This window comes from Hylobates moloch, unplaced genomic scaffold (assembly GCF_009828535.3).
Source record: "Hylobates moloch isolate HMO894 unplaced genomic scaffold, HMol_V3 SCAFFOLD_22, whole genome shotgun sequence".
In the NCBI taxonomy this organism is placed as follows: Eukaryota; Metazoa; Chordata; class Mammalia; order Primates; family Hylobatidae; genus Hylobates; species Hylobates moloch.
Window position 1 is genome coordinate 35,787,227 of NW_026652297.1, and position 23,374 is coordinate 35,810,600.

Sequence of the window (23,374 nt, forward strand, 5' to 3'; positions counted from 1 at the left end):
ATCGGCAAACTTTGGTCATGATTCTGTGAATATAGGCAAGCACCAATTGCAGACAGAACATTCTATTTTTGAGTCCCAAACCGTGAGAAACAAATTACAGAAATGTACCTTTCTTTTGCATTAGGACACGTTGTAGTTTTGTATTAACACACTAGTTTTAAGCAATATTTGCTAAAACATTGCACAAAGGAAGTTGTGTTGGTTTTGGGACTCCTGCGTTATTATTTTTAATTATGTGGTTTATTTGACTACCCCACGTTTTCAAGCATAAATTAATAAATCCATAATTCCAGGCTTATTAACAATAAACAATCTAGATAGCTGAACTCTTTCTTGCCAACATTTTCTAGATATGGACTGTTTGGTATTTTTCTACTAATAAAGACCCTTAGTAAGCTGCCTTCTGGTTTGATGTCATTGGGATGTTTAGTGGGAACTTTGGTGGAGGTCTTTCAGTCTCTCTCCCCTAGTGGTGAAAGAATGAGTTACAAACGTGCTCTGTTAACCCTTTCCTTCCCAATGCACAATAGCGATGGAGTTTGTTCTATATGGCAAATTTGTTTGATAAAGTATTCTTTAAAATTTTTTGTTCCATAAATTACCAGTATTTTCAGTTTCTGATTCGTGCTTGGGATAGTTGCTGAATGTTGTTTAATTTTGTCAGAATTTATATTGTTAAATATCAAATACAACAAACTATCCTCAAATCATAAATAGTTAATGTAATTAACATCCTGTTTCATCATGAGACTCTTCAGTGTTACATTAAAAACTGCTACCTCTTGGGCCGGGCATGGTGGCTCACGCATGTAATCCCGGCACTTTGGGAGGCCGAGGTGGGTGGATCACGAGGTCAGGAGATTGAGACCATCCGGGCTAACATGGTGAAACCCCGTCGCTACTAAAACATACAAAAAATTAGCCGGGCGTGGTGGCGGGCTCCTGTAGTCCCAGCTACTCAGGAGGCTGAGGCAGGAGAATGGCGTGAACTCAGGAGGCGGAGCTTGCAGAGAGCTGAGATCGTGCCACTGCACTCCAGCCTGGGCGACACAGCAAGACTCCGTCTCAAAAAAAAACAAAAAACAAAAAAACTGCTACCTCCTTATTACAAATAGGAACTAAAGTTGAAGTTTGAGGAATTTGCTAAGAACTAAGCCTTGAACTAAGGCTATTTCAATTGAGTATGAGTCATATCAGGGTACGGATCCATTTTACTATTAACAAAACAAATACGTTCTGTTTTTTTTTTAATGCACACACCACCTTTGAGAGATTCTTATTCACTGTATTTTCTTTAATTATAATTGAATGTTGGTTTACATTGATGAGTGTCCTCAAAGATATTAACAGAATTTTAAAAAATCCTCTAAAAAACTCATTCTTAGGGAAATTTGTTCACTTACTAGGCGAGGAGCAAAATAAAAATCCTTAATATAGAAGAGCTATTATCTGTCTTCAAAATCAAGTCTTTGAGTAGATTTGTGAATAAATCTAATAGTTTTGCTGAATTTACTTAGATCTTAAGACAGAATAATCATGTAGAAAATTTAAAATGTCAGGAATTCATAATGATTCATATACCCAAGAATTTTCATTGATAGTGAGGTAAGGTTATTCTTGAGAAAGAATAAAAGTCATAGAATAATATAATTTTGAAACTACCAGAATTATACAAGTCAATTAAAATGCTGATTTGTTTTAAGAGGAAGAAATACTAAATGTATAATTATTAGATGCAGCATATTGTATCTGTTTTCTTTTATGATTCTAGCTCTTATAAGCTATGCTTGGACCTAGGTGTCATAACTTACTTTAAATATGTATGTTTGGTTTTCATTCATATTGACAGTACTACCTCTCAGTTTTCTTTCAGATATTGTTTTGTATTTACCCATGAAGACATTGTTTTTTGGACTGCAAATAGGACATTTCAAAGATGAATGAAAAAAAATTGGAAACAGCTCCACAGCAGCGGAAATGTCCTGAATGGATGAATGTGCAGAATAAAAGATGTGCTGTAGAAGAAAGAAAGGTATGTTGTTCATTGACTGTTCTTTCGGGTGGGAAATTTAATTTATATTTGACTGTGCAAAGAGTCAGTTGTTACTTGTAAACTTCAAGTCATTGTTTAGGTCAGAGTTGCTGTTGTCTAAATGCACCAGGACCTAGTTGTTGAAAGGGTAAACTGGAATAAACTTTAATTGGGTTTACAAAATGAGAATTCTTACTGTATATTTTCTCTTTTTTGGGTTGACTTTACCAGTTTGTTCTAGTTCAGATAATTTAGACAACATTAACTTTGTTGAGTTTTTTGTTTGCCAGCCAGTCTTCAGCATTTTAAGGCAACATTATTATTACAGCTACAATACGAATATAATTACCAGAGAAAAATCTCAGGAAAATAAATGCTGTTATGAAAATGGGATTAGAGGTTTGAAAATAAACTTGTTAGGAGAAATAATTTTACAATGGGATGGTTTTTTCTTTGTTAAGTTTTCTTTATGACTTCATTAGTTTATAAAACATTAATTGATAAAACTTAGAACTATAAATTGAATGCTTCAGTGAACTGTATTATTTCAGTGAACATTTGTTATTTTATGTGAACTTTGTGCCTGTTTTGAAATTTACTAAACTTAAGGCATGTGTTCGGAAGAGTGTTTTTGAAGACGACCTTCCCTTCTTAGAATTCACTGGATCCATTGTGTATAGTTATGACGCTAGTGATTGCTCTTTCCTGTCAGAAGATATTAGGTAAGTGATTTGAATTTCCTGATTTTATTTGAATTTGGACCCTTAGAAGGTACTATTATGGTAATGTTTGTGAATATACTGAGTTTTACAAGTGAGGTGTGTTCAATAGATAATTATTTCTATGTATAGACTATCACCAAGTTTTACATTTCAAATAAAAAGTCACTGAATTAATTTGTAATCTGTCAGTTTGTTCATTCATAAGCTTTTCTATTACTTCAGACAGTTTTTTTTTAACTTTTTTAGTATATGTGCTGCTGAAGCGAGCACGACAGTTTTTTAACTTTCAGTACTTAAGATGTTACATATAGAGCTACTGAGCATACTGTGTTTATTTTACCAATTTAGGGAAAAAAATGCAAAAATTATTTAACCTTTAAATGCACCTTTATATTTCATTAAAAATATCAACATAGTAATATTGAATAATGGCTATGATTGGCCCTGTTGTGTTTAATTAGCAACAATTGTAGCAAATGATCCTTAAAAAATGTTCTAACTAAACATTTGAGGCCAGGCACGGTGGCTCAGGCCTGTAATCCCAGCACTTTGTGAGGCCGAGGCAGGTGGATCACGAGGTCAGGAGATCGAGACCATCCCGGCTAACATGGTGAAACCCTGTCTCTACTAAAAATACAAAAAATTAGCCAGGTGTTGTGGCGTGTGCCTGTAGTCTCAGCTACTCAGGAGGCTGAAGCAGGAGAATCGCTTGAACCTGGGAGGCAGAGGTTGCGGTGAGCCAAGATTGCACCACTGCACTCCAGCCTGGGCGACAGAGCGAGGCTCTGTCTCAAAAAAAAATCCAAAAAAAAAAAAAAAAAACAAAACCCCCACAAACAAAAAAAACATTAGAAATTTTAGTTAGTACTTTTAAAGGTTGCCTTGTAAAATTAGGATTGCAATAATGCAATATAAGGCTCTCAGCATAAAACGAGTAATAAGGAATTCATTCAGATCTTTTTTGAAGTGGTTATACCTGTCTTTTTAAAAAAAAAAAAAAAGAAAAAAAATTTGTTATGTATTGGGTTAAAAAAAGCATAGGTGCTGGGCACAGTGGCTCATGCCTATAATCCCTACACTTTGGGAGGCCAAGGCAGGAGGATCGCTTGAGCCCAGGAGTTTGAGACCAGCCATAGTAAGACCCCCATCTCTACAAAAAAATTTAAAAATTAGCCAGGTGTCTGTGGTCCCAGCTATTCAGGAGGCCTAGGTTTTGGGCCTGAGAGGTTGAGGCTGCAGGGAGCCTTGATCACACCATTGCACTCCAGCATGGGCAACCGGGCAAGACCCTGTCTCAAACAGACAAACAAACAAACAAAAGGCAGAGGTAGGTTAAGCTATTTATTAATGGTCTTCTGGTATAGATATAAGCTAGAAATAACATTCAAGTGTTTTTACTTTTACTACAGTTATCTGGCCACTTTGGGACTCATTATACTGAATTAGTTTCACAGAGGAGGTAAAATCTGTTGTTTATGATTACATATTAACTCTACCATTTTACCTTCAGCATCGCTATAGTATGTCATATCTGAAGGCAATTAGCACAAGTGACTTGAAGAATTGTAGTTTTGATGACTTGTATGTATTTTATAAAAGGCAGGCAGAGTTTTTGTGTTTGCTTTCTCCTCCTCTGGACACTTTAAAGTTTTGCTACCACAGGTTTCCAACAATTTGATTATGATGTGCCCTTGTGTAATGTGGTTGGTGTTTATTCGGCTTGGAGTTCATTGAATTTTTTTGATCTGTGGGCTTATACCTTTAATCAGATTTGAAAAATGTCTTCAGCTCTTTTTTCCTCCTATCCTGTTATTCTTTTCTCTTTCTGGGACTCTTAGTACACACAAGTTTGATTGCTTGATACTGTGTCGCAGGCCACCGAGGCTCTTTCCTTTCAGTTTTTTCTTCTTTCTTCCTTTTTTTCTTTCTGTGCTTCATTTTGAATAGCTTGAGTAGTTTCGTTTCCTGTCTTCAAGTTCACTTATAATTTTTTCTTCTGTAGTGTCTGGTCTGTTTATATCATCCTGTGAATTTCTTTTTTAGATACTACATATTTTGTTTATCTCTAGAAGTTCCATTTCGTTCTTAATTTTTTTTTTCCATTTTAGCTCTCATTATTCGTGTTTCTTTCAAAATTCTTGAACATATTTAGCATATTTTTAATAGCTGTTTTAATGTACTTGTCTGTTAATTCCATTATTCTAGGATTTTTTCTTTCTATTGGATGATTTTTCTCCTGGTTATGGGTCATATTTTCCTGTTTATTCTTACAACTGTTAATTTTTTTTTTTAAATTAGGCATTGTGATTTTACTTTGTGGAATGTTAGATTTTATTGTTTTCCTTTAAAGAAAGGAACTTTGTCAGACATCTAAGTTACTTGAAGATCAACTTCAAGTAACTTGTTTTGAGGCTTGTTTTCAAGCTTGATGAGGGAAAGTCTACGTTTCCCTTTAGTCTAAGGATAATTTAGACCTATAATAAGATGTGACCCTTCTGGAGTCTTTATTGACTGCCTCTGGTGATCAACGATCTCTTCTCTGACTTTTCAGAGCTTTAATGCCTCTTACCTTTGTGTAAGTCCGTCCTAAGAATCATTCAGCTTACGGTTGTTTGCCCAGCCCCATAGAGTTTTAGTCTATGAGTGCTTGTCTTCGTATTCTGCAAAGACCAAAGGAGTCCCTTAGGAAGATTTCTGGAGCTCTTTTCCTGCCTAGCTTCCTGCTCTCCAGAACTCTGCCCCATGAGTTCCAGGTCCTTCAGCTTCCAGGGCTCTAAACTCTTGTCTCCCCAACTCATTGCTCTCCTTGGGATTCTTCTCCCTGTTATGTTGTCTGCAGTGGGTCCCAGGAAGAATGTGGGGCAACTGTAAGGTTCACCCTTCATTTCCTTTCCCTTGGAGATCATAGTCCTGTACTGCCTGTTGTCTAGTATCCGAAACAGTTGTTTTATATGTTTCGTCCAAGTTTAGATTTGTTTGTGGCGGGAGGGTGAGTCTGGCCTCCCTTGTTATATCATGTTGGCCTGAAGCAGAAGGTGAGTTTCTTTTTTTTTTTAATATATTTTCAATTGTTAACAACTATTAAATAGGCAAGTATCAACAACAATAGATAACAATATAATAACTATGCATATTCTTCCCACTTTGTTTATCAAATCTTAATTTTCTTCAATTTTTTTTTAAATAGGGTCTCACTCTGTTGCTCGTGCTGGAGTAACAGTGGTGTGATCTTGGTTCACTGCAACCTCCGCCTTTTGGGCTCAAGTGATCCTCCTGCCTCAGCCTCCTGAGTAGCTGAGACTACAGGCATGCACCATCACGCCTGGATAACTTTTATATATATTTTTTATAGAGATGGGGTTTTTGCCATGTTGCCCAGGCTGGTCTCAAATTCCTGGACTCAAGCAATCTGGTTGCCTTGGCCCCCCAAAGTGCTGGGATTACAGGCGTGAACCACTGCGCCTGGCCTGTTTTCTTCATTTCTTTATTAAGAAATGAAACAATAAAATACAGCTGAAGCCCCATGTTTGTTCTTTCTGATTCTCCCCCTGTGCCCCTCTGAGATAACTTCTATGAGTTTTGTGCATTTTTTTTTCTTTTTAATAAAGCAGGGTCTTGCTCTGTTATCCAGGCTGGAGTGCGGTGGCGAGGTCATACTCAATGCAGCCTCAACCTTATGGGCTCGAGTGATCCTTTCGCCTCAGCCTCTCAAGTAGCTAGAACTACCGGTATGTGCTGCCATGCCTGGATAATTTTTTTATTTATATTTTTTAAAGACAGGGTCTCACTATGTTTCCCAGGCTAGTTTTGAACTCCTGGCTTCAAGTGATCCTCCTGCCTTGGTCTCTCAAATCACTGGGATTACAGGTGTGAGCCACTGGCTGCTCACATGTATTTTATGATAGTACTTAATAATTTTATATCTGAAAATATTATATAATGTTATTTTGCCCATTTAAAAACTTTAAAAAATGCCAACAAACTACGTGTACTCTGTAACTTGTCTTTTTTACTCAACACTATGTTTTTGAGAATTTTTCTTGCTGATCTGTGTAGTTACATTTTAACTGTTACATCTTACAGTGTTTCATTATGCAACAGTTGGTTCAATCCATTCTCTTGTTAATAGAAATTTAGTTTGTTTCTAATTTTTGCCAGTAGGAACAGTGTTGCAATGCACATTCTTAAAGACGTCTGTTTGTACACATCTGAGGGTTTCATTTGTTTGTGACAAAACTTGCCAGGTCATACTGTTTATGCACCTTCAACTAGATATTGTCGTTGTCAAAGTTTTTTTCCAAAAGGATTTTACCAATTTATACATTCATCACCGATAGATATCCTCTTAACACGTGGCATTCTGAAACTTTAATTTTTACCAATCAGATAGATGTGAAATCATGTAGACTTAATTTGCATTTCTTTGACTTCTAGTGAGAAGTAGTGTCTTCACTTATTTTTTGAATTTTTAAAATTTATTTTTTATTTTTGTTTTTCTTAGAGACAGGGTCTTGCACTTTTACCCAGGCTGAAGTGCAGTGATGTGATCATAGCTCACGCTAACCTTGAACTCCTGGACTCAAGTGATCCTCCTGCCTCAGCTTCCTAAGTAGCTAGGACTACAGGTGTGTGCCACCAAGCCCAGCTAATTTTTAATTTTTTTTTGTAGAGACATGCTGTGTTGCCCAGGTTGGTCTTAAACTCCTAGTCTCAAGCAGTCCTCCTGTCTTGACTTCCCAAAGTGCTGGGATTACAAGGGTGAACCACCATACCCGGCCATATCTTTTGGATTTATTGGTCATTTGGATTTTCTTTTGGGAATTACCTGTTCATATTTTTCTCCATTTTTCTGCTGAATAATTTGTCTTTTCTTATTTTTCAAGAAATTTTGCATATTTTCTGGCTGTTCATTATCAGTTGTATGTGCTGCAGATAACTTGAACAGTCTGTGGTTGCCTTTTAATTTTTGAATTATGTCTTTAGTTATGCAGAAGTTTAAAATTTTAACATAATTAATTTACACTATTTTTCTCCCTTTAGCATGAGTCTATCAGATGGGGATGTGGTGGGATTTGACATGGAGTGGCCACCATTATACAATAAAGGGAAACTTGGCAAAGTTGCACTAATTCAGTTGTGTGTTTCTGAGAGCAAATGTTACTTGTTCCACATTTCTTCCATGTCAGGTTGGTATCTCTTCATTTCATTTTTATATGGCTGATAGTTGTAATATGTCAACTTTATCCCTATAAAATTAAGTTCTTTTATTAGCTGGCTGTTCTCTCATTATCTCAAATTTATTTAAGTATTTATGTTCTACCTGATTCACTCACATTCCTTGTTTTATTTAATTTTCACAACATACCTGTGAGGCACTGACATTTTTTCTGTTTTAGAGAAGAGAAAACTGAAATTTTAAGAGGCTAAATGACCAGGTTATGTACTGCTATTGCTAGCAGGAGTGGCATACAAACTATTTTTTCTTGTCATTTATCAATCAGGACTGTTTGCTTTAGTTAAGAAATACTCAAGGTGAATGTGTTTCTGAATTTAAATTCCTGTTAAATACAAATTTAAACATAAACACGGTATGTATAAGAAGTAGGACATAAATCCATCATACTTGACAGAACTTATGGAAATAACAAGAAAATGTTACAGTTTTTCCCCAGGGATTAAAAATGTTGCTTGAAAATAAAGCAGTTAAAAAGGCAGGTGTAGGAATTGAAGGAGATCAGTGGAAACTTCTACGTGACTTTGATATCAAATTGAAGAATTTTGTGGAGTTGACAGATGTTGCCAATAAAAAGGTAAAAGCAATCCATATATAATTTTCATAATGAAGATAATTTTGTGTTACACAGAATGTACTTTCTATCTGAATGTTAGATTTTTTTGAAAAAGCTTGTTATATAATGTTTTTCTAGCAATAAAAAAGTTCAAGTGAACGTTCTTTCATGAAAACTTTTAGTTTTTTTTTTTTTTAACTTTTGTTTCAAGATCGGGTACATGTGCATGTTTGTTACACAGGTAAACTTGTGTCATGGGGTTTTATTGTACAGATTATTTTATCACCCAGGTATTAAGCCTGGTACCCATTAGTTATTTTTCCTGATTCTCTTCCTCCCTCCTCCCACCCTCCACCTCCCACAGTGTGTGTTGTTCCTCTCTATGTGTCCATGTTTTCTTATCATTTAGCTCCCACTTATAAGTGAGAACATATGGTATTTGCTTTTCCATTCCTGTGTTAGTTTGCTAAGGATAATGGCCTCCAGTGCCATCCATGTCCCTGCAAAGGACGTGATCTTGTTTTTTTTTATGGCTGCATAGTATTCCATGGTGTAAATGTACCACATTTTTTTTTATGCAGTCTATCATTGATGGGCATTTAGGCTGATTCCATGTCTTTGCTATTGTAAATAGTGCTGCAGTGAACATATGCGTGCATGTGTCTTTATAACAGAATGATTTATATTCCTTTTGATATATACCCAGTAATGGGATTGCTGGGGCAAATGGTATTTCTTTCTTTAGGTCTTTGAGGAATTGCTACATAGTTTTCCACAATGGAAAACCTTTAGTTCTAATCCACTGTCTTGGCACAGAGTTTTTTTTGTTTCTGTTTTTGTTTTTGTTTTTTTTTTGAGATGGAGTTTCGCTCTTGTTGCCCAGGCTGGAGTGGAATGTTGCGATCTCGGCTCACTGCAACCTCCGCCTCCCAGGTTTAAGTGGTTCTCCTGCCTCAGGCTCCTGAGTAGCTGGGGTTACAGGCATGCACGACCACGCGTAGCTAATTTTGTATTTTTAGTAGAGACGGAGTTTCTCCATGTTGGTCAGGCTGATCTCGAACTCCTGACCTCAGGTAATCTGCCTGCCTCAGCCTCCCAAAGTGCTGAGATTACAGGCGTGAGCCACTGCATCTGGCCAGCAGACAGTTTCTTTTTTTCTTTTCTTTTTTTTTTTTTTTGAGACAGAGTCTTGCTCTGTCGCCCAGGCTGGAGTGCAGTGGTGCAATCTTGGCTCACTGAAACCTCTGCCTCCTGGGTGCAAGCGATTCTCCTGCCTCAGCCTCCCAAGTAGCTGGGACTACAGGCATGCCACCACACCCAGCTGATTTTTTGTATTTTCTTTTAGTAGAGACGAGATTTCACTGTGTTAGCCAGGATGATCTTGATCTCCTGACCTCATGATCCACCTGCCTCAGCCTCCTAAAGTGCTGGGATTACACAGTTTCTTTAAGCAAGCCTTCTCTTTCCCTTCCTCCCAGTTCTTGGTACTCTTTCACTTTCATATATTTGCAAATGTAAAATTGTGTTTTAGGTGTATATTTTTAATCCATGTATACCAGTAACTTAAAAAAAAATTTTTTTTTAAGAGAGAGCATAATGGAGCTCTTGTGATACAGTGCTCTTAGTGGAAGTTTGGCTATTAATTCCATCACCTATATTTCACATATTTTATTAATGAAGTCATTAAATTAAATTCTCATATTTAGCCAAGTATTCATTTGGCTGGGAGGTAGAAAGCCTACTAACCAACTTTTTTTCATGAACAATATTTTTAAAGTCCAAGAATTTTAATACCTACATTAGGGAAATTCTAGAATTAAATTCTTACAATGTGGACTGCATATGAGGCTTTTAGTGACAGGGAATTTGTTGAAGGCTATCTGTGGGTTGTATTTTGTTATAACATTTCCTAATTTTATTTGTAGTATGTTCATTTGATGTCATTTGGTAATACCTGAAAACAGGAACTGATTTTACTGTGTTGCATTTTTATCATTTCTAGCTGAAATGTACAGAGACCTGGAGCCTCAACAGTCTGGTTAAACACCTCTTAGGTAAACAGCTCCTGAAAGACAAGTCTATCCGCTGTAGCAATTGGAGTAAATTTCCTCTCACTGAGGACCAGAAACTGTATGCAGCCACTGATGCTTATGTACGTGCTTAAAAATCTTTAGAAATTGTGATGTGTTTTAAAAACATTATTATAAATGACTTTAGAAAAATTTTATTGTAGTAGTGGCAGAAACTCTACCAAAATATTTTATATCAATTTGGCATTGAAAAATGCTTCGGAAGACATTTAGTGAAACTGTTCATTCTCGATATTAATTAGCAAGTACCAATCAACAGATTGTTCAATGCTAGTTATTTTCATTGTCATGAAGCCAAATTAATGTCTAATTTATATGTTAAAAAAATGTGAACTTGCTGAAAACATGAAAGGCTAATAAATCCAGGCTGAGCAAGCATAAATAGTACTGATGATGGATTTGATATATAAACAATTCAGAATGAAAATAATTATAGTACAGTTTCTATTTTGAAACTGGCCTTATTTCTTATATATAAAATGTGGTGAAATTTTAGAAAAATTGCCTCCGAATTTAGCTTGTTGCTGCCATTAGATATATTTTTATATTTACGTGTTTGTATGTAGTGAAGTCTGGGCTTATCTTTATATATGGCACTATTGTGTGTTTTTTAAGAAACGTATTTTATTCCACAGTGAATTTGTTTTCTCCTAACTCATGCTTTCATTTGTAGATGAATATTTTATTGTTTCTCCTTTGCATTTATCAAAGGAATGGAAACTCCTTTGAATTGTAACCAGCAAACAATTCACTTTTGTTAAGGAAATTGGATGATAATTTTCCTTTAAAAGATATCCCCAAACTTGAGACTAACATTCTCAGCTGATTTAAGTAGGATTTCTCTTACTAGATTGCGTTTTGTTAGATTCCATTATAGGTTATTTTATTTGGATATTGTGTGTGATACTGAGTGTGAAAAAGTGAAAACAAACTTTTAAGGCTTAGACAGCTTACTTTCTCAATTTTCACAATTGGTATGATTATTAAATGAGGACATATTGATATTTGTGTCACATAATAGGTTGAATTCCATGTTTTGGTGCTTTGTGAATCATTCTCCGATTTTTCTGAAGATGGGACTTACTGTTTTATTTCGGTGATCTTTAGCATACTTGTTAAATTTTTCTGTTTTTTTGTAGGCTGGTTTTATTATTTACCGAAATTTAGAAATTTTGGATGATACTGTGCAAAGGTTTGCTATAAATAAAGGTATGTTAAGATCCATAAATAAAATGTGAATTCACTCTTTTATGAGGTTTATCTCCAAAAAAGGCAATATTCACATATTTGCAAAGCATTTAGTACTATAACTTCTTGAATGTCTGAGCAGTCCTGACATTAGGGTGGGATCCATCAGGGCCCAAGATTAGTGTTTCATCTTTGTTACTTGTGGCAAAGCAGCCCTTACTTCTTTTACTTTGTAGCATCGCTATGTATTTGGCTTCTAGAGTTGGGGCTTTGTGGCTTTCATAATAGCGGTGACACAACCAGCTTTCTCCCAGTCTGGAGGTTATACATCCTTGCTATAAGTATTTAAAATGCTTTCTATATAATGCTTTAAAACATATAAGATGGCTTATCCCCAAGATGGTAGCTAATAAACACTAAGTGATAAAGTAGGTAAAGATCCATTTATTCATTTATTAAATATTGTTGAGCATTTTACAGTGCTTTCTAACATTGTGATGTACACTTCTAATTTTATTCTGTCATTTTTCTCCAAAAATAATGGACATGTCATCCAACCTCAGTGCTGTTTTTAGAGGTCTTGATAAGCCAGTGAGAGCAGAAGGAGCCACGTAGTGGAGTGGGTGAGCCCAGGCTTTTTGTTGCACAGACCAATGTGAATCCCAGCTGTGTGACCTGGGATGTACCTGTTTCTCCAAGCATGGAATGTAGATACTAGCATAATGTCCATTTTACCGTTTTATAGAATAATTGTGAACACTTAAAGGGACAAACTGTTCGAAGCATCTACATTGATATAAAGTTATCACTATTCTTGTAGCTTCCTTTTGGAGATTTTAAATGATTGTGTTTGTTAAGATGTTAATTAAATTAGGCCATTTTGCTAAATACTCTTAAAAATATGGCATGACTGCCTCATATAAAATGATATGATATTCTTTATAATTGTCGTTGAGAAGGGATTCAGAGCCTCCGTGGGTGGCAGGCCCTCCTTTATATGTTAAGATAGAAGAGTCTTTATTCTTACTTCTCCTCCCTGGAGAGCCACTTCCTATGAATGCCTGCTGGTTCTCTGTAGTCAGAGGTCTTGTAGCTGTAACTTAGAGTCAGCCTCCATATCCCTGGGTTCTGCATCTGTGGATTCAACCAACCACAGATTGAGAACATTCAAGCCAAAAAAAAAATTCACAGTCTTAAAAAAGGAAAAGTTGAATTTCTTACATGGAGTACCACATTGAATCTATATGAATGAAGTGATGCGTAGGCATTGTATAAGGTATTATAAGAAATCTGGAGATGATTTAAAGTATACAGGACAATGTGTATAGGTTATATGCAAATATTGCAGCATTTTATATAAGAGACTTGATCATCTATGGATTTGATATCAGTGATATCAGTGAGAGGGAGGTTCCTGGAACCGATCCCTCAAGGATACAGAGGAATGACTGTATGTTAATTAACTGAGGCAGGTGATAGGTTTTTTAAGCTGATTAGGGAAATGGTATATAAGAACTTACTTAACTCATAATAAAACTAAAATTCAGCAGAGGAGAGTTATGATTTTTTGGCTTTATGGTTTGTGGAATTGCATGTAGGTTACATATACAATTTTGTTACATGTGCAATTTTGATGAAAATGCTTCCAAGGAATGTTTACGATATTTTTCACTAAAGTAACATATATTAATAACACAGTACTGGAAGTCCTGGTATCTGTGTACCTGTCATTTATGACAGGTATGAATAGAATTCATTTATGACAAATGAATGCTACATTATTTGACCTTTACTTCTTTTTCCCTTTATTACATTATATTTGTGAGTATATTGTGACATCTTGACTCAGATTCCAGTGAATTGTATTAGGTTGGTGCAAAAATAATTGTGGTTTTGGTAATTTTTAATGGCAAAAACGACAATTACTTTTGCACCAACCTAATAACTAAGATTACCATCTTTTTTTCCTTCCTTCCTCCCTTCCTTCCTTTCTGTTATTCAGCCAGAAGTATCAGCATCACTGTTCTCTAATTTTCTTCATGTACATATGGATGATATTTTTAAATGACCACTTTTCTCTTTTGCTTTTTATTATTAGACTGTTTTTTTCTTCTTGTTAAAGGATAAAAATATTAGAACATAAAAGGATATTTACACATTGTTTCCCCATTGACTTATTCCCAAGATGGTAGCTAATAAACACCAAATGATATAGTAGTTAAAGATACATTTACTCATTTATTAAATATTGTTGAGCATTTTACGATATGGGAATATAGTAGTGAACAAGCCAGGCATACTCTGTTTCCTGAGGGGCCTACAGTTTTATTGGGGATATAGATGAGTGAAGAAAGCAATTGCAGTATAGGGAGATGAGTCTTATGTCATGGGAAAACAAGGTGCTGTAGTTGGCACACCGAGAGGCATCTGAAACGTATTGGGGGAAATATTCTAGAATACTTCCTGGAGAAAGTGCAGGTAAAAGCCAGACCTGAAACCTGAGCAAGAGTTAGCTAAGGCCAAGGGCAGTAATCCTAGCACTTTGGGAGGCTGTAATCCTAGCACTTAGGGAGGCTGAGGTGGGTGGATCACCTGAGGTAAGGAGTTCGAGACCAGCCTGGCTAAAATGGTGCAACACCATCTGTACTAAAAATACAAAAAATCAGCTGATTGTGGTGATGGGCACCTGTAATCCCAGCTACTTGGGAGGCTGAGGCAGGAGAATCGCTTTAATCTGGGAGGCGGAGGTTATAGTGAGCCGAGATCGCGCCATTGCATTCCAGCCTGCACAAGAGCGAGACTCTGTCTCAAAAAAAAAAAAGTTAGCTAGCTGAAGAGTATAGGAAAGAATGGGTACAGGAAATTACAGGTGCCAAGTTACAGAGGTAAGAGAAATGATGGTATCTATAGGTAATTCAAAGTAGTTCAGTATAGTGAACATTGAATAGGGCTGGGCAGATGAAGGTGAAGCAGAAAAAGGAAAGCAGATGGGCCATGGTAAGGAGTTTATATCTCCTCCCAAGAGCAGTCGAAGTGACTGAGAGTTTTAAACACAGCAGTGAAGTGAATTACATTAAAAAAATAAGAACTTGGGCTCTAGAATAAAAAATGGATGGTAGGAGGGAGGCAGGAGTCACCGTAGGAATATCTTTTGGGAGGCTGTGACAATAATCCAAGTGAGAAGTAATGGCAACTTGAGTGGGTTAATTGTGTTGAGAATGGAGAGAAGTTGACAGATTCAAAATTCATTTTTTTTCTTTTTTTGAGTCTCACTCTGTCACCTAGGCTGGAGTGCAGTGATGCGATCTTGGCTTACCACAGCTTCCACCTCCTGGGTTCAAGTGATTCTCCTGCCTCAGCCTCCTGAGTAATTGGGATTACAGGTGCCTGCCACCACGCCCAGCTAATTTTTGTATGTTTAGTGGAGATGTGGTTTCGCCATTTTGGCCAGGCTGGTCTCGAACTCCTGGTCTCAAGTCTTCCGCCCACCTCAGCCTCCCAAAGTGCTAGAATTATAGGCATGAGCTACCACACCTGACCTCAAAATACGTTTAATAGAGCAAGCATGAGTCACTATGCCCAGCCTCAAAATACATTTAATAAACCAATGGAATTTGAGGTAATGATGAAAGACACATGTCAAGGATCATTCCTGTGTTGTTGGCATAAGCAACGGGTGAAAAGCATTGAGGAAGAGCAGGATTTTGGGATGTGTTGTCACACAGTTGATTTTAGGTATGTTAAGGGAGGGAGAGCTGTAAGACAGCAAAGTGGAGGTGGTGCAAGAATTAGTTGTGTTGGCTGTAGCACAGAGGACAGTTTGAGTTAAGAGAGTTGGGACTGAGAATCCCCAGGAACTCTTAGTGTTGAACATTTGCGTGGAGAGGGGGACACCAAAGGAGTTGCCATAGACATCGAGGAAATTAGGAGGTGTGGTGTGCAGAAAGCCAAGTGAAGAACATGTTTTAAGTAGGAGGATGCTATCAACTGTTTTAAATTCTGCTGAGAGTTTGAGAAACCGAGGACTTAGAATTCATCATTAGATTTGGCAATGCACTGATCATTTGTAATCTTTTAAACAATAGTTTTGCTGTACTGGGTAGCATAGGAGTGTTTTGAGGAGTGGTCATTTGGTGCATATGCTATTCAAACAGAGAAGAGTCCACGGGCTTTGGTATCATGAAGGTCCTATAACCATAGCAAGAGAATGAGGTGGGTGGAAGTCATATTAACGTGAATAGAGGAGTAAGTTAGATCTGAGCAATGTGGAAACAGAGACAGGGTCTCATTATGTTGCCCAGCCTGGCTCAGACTCGTGGCCTTAAGCCATCCTCCTGCCTCAGCCTCCTGAATACCTCGGGTTTCAGGCCTCTACATCTGGCTTGAAAACAACATTTTCTTAGAAGCTTGTTTTAGTTGTTTTAGAAATAACTAAGGCATGTGTAAACAACTGTTCTAGAAGCTTAGTTTGGAAAGGGAACGTTTATTGATGCATATAACACTTATATGTTGGGTGCTTATGTGTCAGGCACTGTTAGAGTTGCTCAGGAAAATTTACAAACCAAGCAAACCATGCTGCTTCATTTCCTTTGGGTGAAGTGAGAGAGCCATGTGGTTAGCTGAAGGAAGAGCATAGCAGGATTAGAGGGAAGAAAGTGCAAAGCCTCCTAGGGTGATTGGCTGGCTCTTTTGGAGGAACAGTGCCTATAACTGAATGAAATGAGTGAGGGTAAGAGTGAGTGGCAGGAAATGAGGCTAGAAAAGGAGCTTGGGCCACATCACTTAGGGCCTTGTAGGCTGTGAATCTGACTTCATTTCTTATTAATGAAAATAAATACGATGATGGGTGATGGGAAACCCATAGAGGGTTTGGAGCAGAAGAATGATATAATTAAAATTTTATTTTAGAAAGATTTTTCTGGTTGTTGTAAGAGGAAAAATGTTTAGCCCCAGGGCATTTTGGCAGAGAGTTAGGAGGCTATTGTAACAGCCCAGGCAATAGACAATAATTGTTTGAATTAGGCGGGTAGCAATAGAAGTGATGAGAGGTGGTAGCTTCTGTAGGTATTTGGAAGATATATATTGTGAGGGATTTGCTGATGAATTCTCTGTAAGGGGTGAGATGTAAAGATTCATAGAACATTAAGATATTTTGGTCAGATCATCTGATGAATGGAAAGGTCAGTTATAGTGGACAGATTATGAGAAGAACAGGTTTGGGTGAGAAAACTTTAGATTTCAGTGTTGGATATCCTAAGTTTTAGATGATTATTGATATCCAAGAGAATATCTTAGTTGGAAATATGATCCCAAAGTTCAAGGTTGAGGTTGGAGATGTAATTCAGATCTGATGGTAGTTAAAGCAGTGAGACTGAATGAGATAAAATAGGGAGTGAATGAAATAAAGAATAGACGTGATATTGACCTCAAGGGCACACCAGCATTTAGAGGTTGGGAAGATGAGGAGAGGCAGCAAAGAGGACTGGGTGGGCCACTAATGAAGGAGGGAAGTACAGGAGGTGTTTAGTTCTGAAGCCACCTGAAGAAAATGTTTGAAATAGGAAGAAGTTGTCAGTTGCTTTAAATCATTCGGAGAGGTTGAGTGAGATGAGAGTCTAGAATTAACAGTTAGGTTTGATGGTGTAGAGGCCATCAGTAACCTTTATTTTCTTTTTTTTTTTGAGATGGAGTCTTGCTCAGTCGCCCGGGCTGGAATGCAGTGGCACGATCTCCGCTCACTGCAAGCTCCGCCTCCCGGGTTCACACCATTCTCCTGCCTCAGCCTCCCGAGTAGCTGGGACTACAGGCGCCCACCACCACGCCCGGCTAATTTTTTTTTTTTTTGTATTTTTAGTAGAGATGGGGTTTCACCATGTTAGCCAGGATGGTCTTGATTTCCTGACCTCGTGATCCACCCGCCTCGGCCTCCCAAAGTGCTGGGATTACAGGCGTGAGCCACTGCACCCGGCTCATCAGTAACCTTTTCAAAAGCAGCTTTGCTCTACTGATTTGGATAAAAGCTTAGTTGCAGTTGGTTTGGGAGGAAATGGGAGCAGAAAATTTGAGAGAGTGAGTATAGACAACTCTTCCAAGGAATTTCGCTATAAATGGGAGTAGAGATCTGAAGACTGAATAATTAGCAAATTGAAAAGTGGGAAGATGAGGTAATTCTCATATTATTTCATTTTTCTTAGTGAAATAAGAGGTGAAGTTGTTCTCTGAGTAATAGGAGGGTCAAACAGGTGTTAGAAGTTCACAAAGGAAGAGGTTTGAAATAGTCATTTTGGGAGTGGGAAATGTAGAAGAATTAACAGTCATTGCTGAGGGTGCGTTTGAAATCTGTCATGAGTTTAAAATAACTTGTGTCATCATCGATGTGCTTTATTTTCAACTCTATTCAACTGCTTGGGTGTAGGCATCAGGTAGGTAAAAAAAAGTGGATTTTATTACTAGTAGAGGTTTTGCCAGGTAATTACCATGGAGGGAGGGAAGAGCAAAGGAGTTGAGAGTCTATAGAGAAAAAGGAATGATTACTGTAATGTGGGTAAGAAAGGAATGGAAGGCTCAGTGGGGAGTGGGAGTAGGGATGGGATAGGTAAGGAAAAGGTGACAGGATCAATGGATTTGGTTCTGCAAGTGTCAAAGTATTGTTGGGGAAAGCATGCTGGAAGGAAAGATAGGGATGCTGGTGTTCTCAGGGTGGAAGGCTTACAGTTGAAGTCTGGAAGTGGTGATTTTGTTGGCAATTATAAGGTCAACGGTATGGCTATAGAATTGAGTGGCTAAGGTCTGTTGAAGAAAAGATTGTGGGAAATGCAGAGATCAGGGAACTGGCCTGTGGATGTTGAAGTCACTGGCAGTGATCACAGGAATAGTAGTGGAGGGAAAGTCAGTTAATAAATCTGGCACTAAGATCTCCAAGGGATGAAAGGATGCAGTTTGGAGATGACAAGATAACTGTAGTAATCAGGAATAGCAGGTTTTGTAGCTCTGTCTCATAGGTCTCAGAGGAGATGGGCTTTTGAAGGACAAGAGAAATGATGATGAATAAATTCTAAGCAAGCGAAGTGTTTGGGAAAGCAGGGCAGGCTTTGTGCTGTTGATGGCAAATGATGTACCAGACAGGATGAAGTTGAGAATTTAGATCACTGATTAGAAAGGCTTACATTTTATTTTGGCCAGGGGTGGTAGCTTGTGCCTGTAATCCCAGCACTTTGGGAGGCCAAGGTGGGTGGATCCCTTGAGGCCAGAAGTTGGAGACCAGCCTGGCCACCATGGTGAAACACTGTCTCTACTAGAAATACAAAAGAAAGAAAAAAAAAATTAGCTGGTCGTGGTGGCACATGCCTGTAGTTCCAGCTACTCCGGGGGCTAGGGCATGAGAATAGCTTGAAGCCGGGAGGTGGAGGTTGCAGTGAGCCGAGATCGCGCCACTGCACTCCAGCCTGGGCGACAGAGTGAGACTCTGTCTCAAAAAGAAAAAAAAAAGGAAGGGCTTACATTTTATTTTGGTGATGACTGGGAATGAAGGCAATGAGGGATGACTGTTGAAGGCTGTGCTTACTAAACAGTATTATTAAGTAGCAGCATACATGGTGTTAAACTGACTTCTGATTTTGCAATAGTACAGATGGGTTCAGATTCTCATTTCCACCTTCTCCTTCTGCCTAGGCGAATAACTGCTGGGTTATAATACATATGACTGCAGATCATTTGGAATTTACTTTAAATTTAAACAGTAAAAATTTGAAAGAGAGGGAAAGCGACTGAGGCAATTTGGGGATTGAATAAGGTCTTTTTGTTGGAATTCATTTAAGGAAATAAAATGAAAATTTGAGCCCTAATATTATTTAATGAAGTAGTATCTCTGCTTTGTGGTTTGAAAATTAATATTGATGTTTTTTTTCCCCCTAGAGGAAGAAATCCTACTTAGTGACATGAACAAACAGTTGACTTCAATCTCTGAGGAAGTGATGGATCTGGCTAAGCATCTTCCTGATGCTTTCAGTAAATTGGAAAACCCACAGAGGTTAAATATTACCGTTTTTTTTAACTTAAATCAATTCTGTTTATTTTTTTATCACATTTTCCTATATGTGAAGAATACTAGTCATTAAGGCAGACTCATAGAAATTTGCTTGAATACACACACACAGACTGACGTATAAATTTGAGAAATATCTTTCCAGTTGTTGAATGGTGAATCCAAAGGTTTAAGCCTTTTCTGTCTGCTTTGTAGGATGTTTTATGAAACAAAGGAATAGAAATTGTATTCATATTACACATTTTGAAATTATATCTATATTATATTTTTGGTCAAAGCAAAATAAATTATACATTAAGGAAAATATTTAAGATTCAAAGTTGTCATTTTCTTTCTGTTAATGAGTATCTTTGATTTAATAACATTTATAGTTTGGTCACTTGAAATCTATAGTGACCAAAAGCAACTTCATACTTAGTAGCCTCATTTCTGTTATTATCTGATTATTACTTAAGAATTCTACTTAATTAATAGGTTATTGGAACAAAAGGCATTCCAATTTTAGAGATTCTTTTATAGTTAAAGCACTAGGTAACTTAAAAAATTTGGATTAAATGTTATACAGATTAATAGACCTTGGAATACAGGGGCTATGTCTTTTTGGAATCAGACCTTGTCCTGGCCTTAATTGCAGGATGACTTCCTTATTAAATCTCTAAAAGCAGGAATGCTCTGGAATAATGAACAATTAGAATGTGGTAATGTAATTTTGGGCCAAAAAATACTTTGTAGAAATGTGAAGCTCTTACTTGGAATAGAAAGAATTCTGACTCGAAAAAGTGCAGTTAATGTATGCTTTTCTGGATAAGATTTGTGATGGATTTTGATTGAGATTTAAAACCCTGATATATAAATTTAGCTTTTTTGTCAAAGTAAGTTGCCCCCCTAGAATTTGTTTTGGTAATTTTTAATGCAAACTTGGAGAATTTCTGAAAGATGTAACTTTCTTTTTTTTGAGACGGAGTCTCGCTGTGTTGCCCAGGCTGGAGTGTAGTGACATGATCTCGGCTCACTGCAAGCTCCGCCTCCCAGGTTGACACCATTCTCCTGCCTCAGCCTCCTGAGTAGCTGGCACTACCGGCGCCTGCCACCCCATCTGGCTAATTTTTTTTTATTTTTAGTAGAGACGGGGTTTCACCGTGTTAGCCAGGACCGTGGTCTCGATCTCCTCACCTCGTGATCTGCCCGCCTCAGCCTCCCAAAGTGCTGGGATTACAGGCGTTAGCCACCGCGCCCAGCCTGAAAGATGTAACTTTAAAATGGGGAAGGATACTAGTAAAGCCATTTCTTACTCATTTATACATTTTTCCCTCCATGAAATTAGAGCAGTCACCTTTTACATGACTTTTACATGCATTTCAGATTTTTGTACTAGCAATTAAAATATCTACTGGATGTAAATCACATATGCTTAATGCTTTGCTTCCTAATATCTATTGAAGTCAATTAAAATATAGAGACAGATCTTTAAATTGAAAATGTTTTATTTGGGAAGCAAGAATTAAATTTGGGGCATATACACAGACTGGGTGTCTTTGATATCTCTGAAGAACAAAGAGAAGTTTGGAGGTTATAGAAAAAGGAAAATGTGACATATTGTTTTTCCAGAAAGTTCTTTGGCACTAGTAAATTTTGGGGAGTTGGAATCTCTGATTGGTTAGTGACTGTGGTGGGTAAAACTAGTCTTAGAGTTGCAATAGGTTGTTTCAGTATCTATTAGATAAAACGGGTTTTATCTAATAGATTATCTAAAACGGGTTTTAGGTTACAATAGGCAGTTTCAGCAGCTAGGCTCGCAGAAAATTACATTCTTAGAGTAATGTTATGTGCCTTGAGTGCTTTTTTCCCCTTGGCCCTTGACCCTGATTTAGTTGGGTATGACACGAATTATCAATTTATATAATTACTTTTTACATACTGAAGCTACATAGGTTTTCTTAAAACTTGGAAATGGGAAATACCGGGTCTTGTGAAGTTTTAGTGTGAAAACAATAACTAGTCTCTTATTTCATGCTCTTTGTAACAAGTCTACAATAATATCTAATGTATCTAGATGACACCTCGGAACCAGGAGGGAACAAAAAAGACCTCTGAGCAGTCAAAATAATGCTATAAGCATGTATTCCAGCTTACTTTCTGCATTTCCAGTGGGGTGCAGGAGGCCACATTTTGTTCATAGATCCAGTTTGACAAGCTTGGGTACTGAGTTAAAGTAAAAATGGTGTAAATAAGTAATGATATGCACATGACAGTAGGTGGAAGTGACAGCTGACAATCTGAAAGAGTGGACAAAACTATAAAAGTCAGAACTAAGAACTCTTAAAATAGAGTGGTTTGAAGTTTGTTACAGAAGGGAGCAGCGTTATGCTTCAGTGGACTCTGAAGGTATTGGCAGTGTATAGTACTGCTTAGTCATTGATTTAAATTCAGTATATATCTCTTCTATTGCTGTCATGTACTTGACATTCTGCTGGGTTCTAAGGCTGTCTGCAGGCTACTAATATGCATAATAACAATCCTGAAAAAGAAGGAAAAGTACACTGTGCCTTACTGAAGAAGGCAGGACAGCCTTTGGTACTTGTTAGAGTAAATATTAGTTATCTTACATAAAGCATGTTATATTCCCTGATGTCAGGGCCTGATAAATGAGCCCTTACACTCTTGATAGTCAATCTGTGCCACTGTTGCTGTGTTTGTATGTTACACCATTTCCTGTCCATGTAACAATTAAACTGAATCACATATCTGTTCCTACTAAATTATTTGCATATAATTTTAAAATTTCAGTGGCTGTATATAAAGCTAAAAGTTCTTTATAAGATTTATAGAATTTTAGAGTGTTTAAATTAGATAACATTAATGTGTTTTTAGTTTTTGAATTTAATTTTGCTCTTGTGGTTTTCCATTCCAACTAACTAGGTTGGGTTATAATATAGTCGTTTAAACTTACTTAGTTAAAATGTTATACATTAGCAACTGCAATTAAGGAGCTAAGAAATTCAGCTCATATTTATTTATATGCATCTTATCCATATTTTCTCACTTGTTATATTTGCCTACTGATGGGAAATTGATTTTTTTCTGTTCCAAAAATGTAGAGTTCCGAGATTTTTGGAGATGCAAAACAGCATCATTTTCAAATTAGAGCACAGACACTCTTACTTGTTGCAGTTGGGACTAGTAATTGATCAGTGAAGTGAAAAAATTAGGCAAAATGGTATCATCGAAATTTTCTTTCTTTTTTTTTTTTTGAGATGGAGTATTGCTCTTGTCACCCAGGCTGGAGTGCAATGGCATGATCTCAGCTCACTGGGACCTCCACCTATGGGATTCAAGTGATTCTCCTGCCTTAGCCTCCTGAGTAGCTGAGATTACAGGCGCGTGCCACTACGTCCAGCTAATTTTTGTATTTTTAGTAGAGACATGGTTTTGCCATGTTGGCCAGACTGGTCTCGAACTCGTGACGTCAAGTGATTCACCCGCCTCAGCCTCCCAAAGTGCTGGGATTA

The 23,374-nt window shown here is 37.3% G+C and overlaps 1 protein-coding gene across 2 annotated transcripts in view; it reads left to right on the top strand.

The window, feature by feature from the left end:
• WRN (WRN RecQ like helicase) overlaps window positions 1–23,374 on the top strand; it is a 146,840-nt gene that overhangs the window by 23,595 nt on the left and 99,871 nt on the right. For both annotated transcript variants that reach the window (XM_032143574.2, XM_032143576.2), the window contains exons 2-8: window positions 1,863–2,032; window positions 2,642–2,754; window positions 7,795–7,940; window positions 8,416–8,564; window positions 10,546–10,695; window positions 11,773–11,842; window positions 19,736–19,850. In XM_032143574.2, coding sequence (XP_031999465.1) covers window positions 1,937–2,032; window positions 2,642–2,754; window positions 7,795–7,940; window positions 8,416–8,564; window positions 10,546–10,695; window positions 11,773–11,842; window positions 19,736–19,850 — 839 coding nt within the window. In that variant the 5' untranslated portion in view covers window positions 1,863–1,936. The remainder of the gene's footprint in view (window positions 1–1,862; window positions 2,033–2,641; window positions 2,755–7,794; window positions 7,941–8,415; window positions 8,565–10,545; window positions 10,696–11,772; window positions 11,843–19,735; window positions 19,851–23,374) is intronic.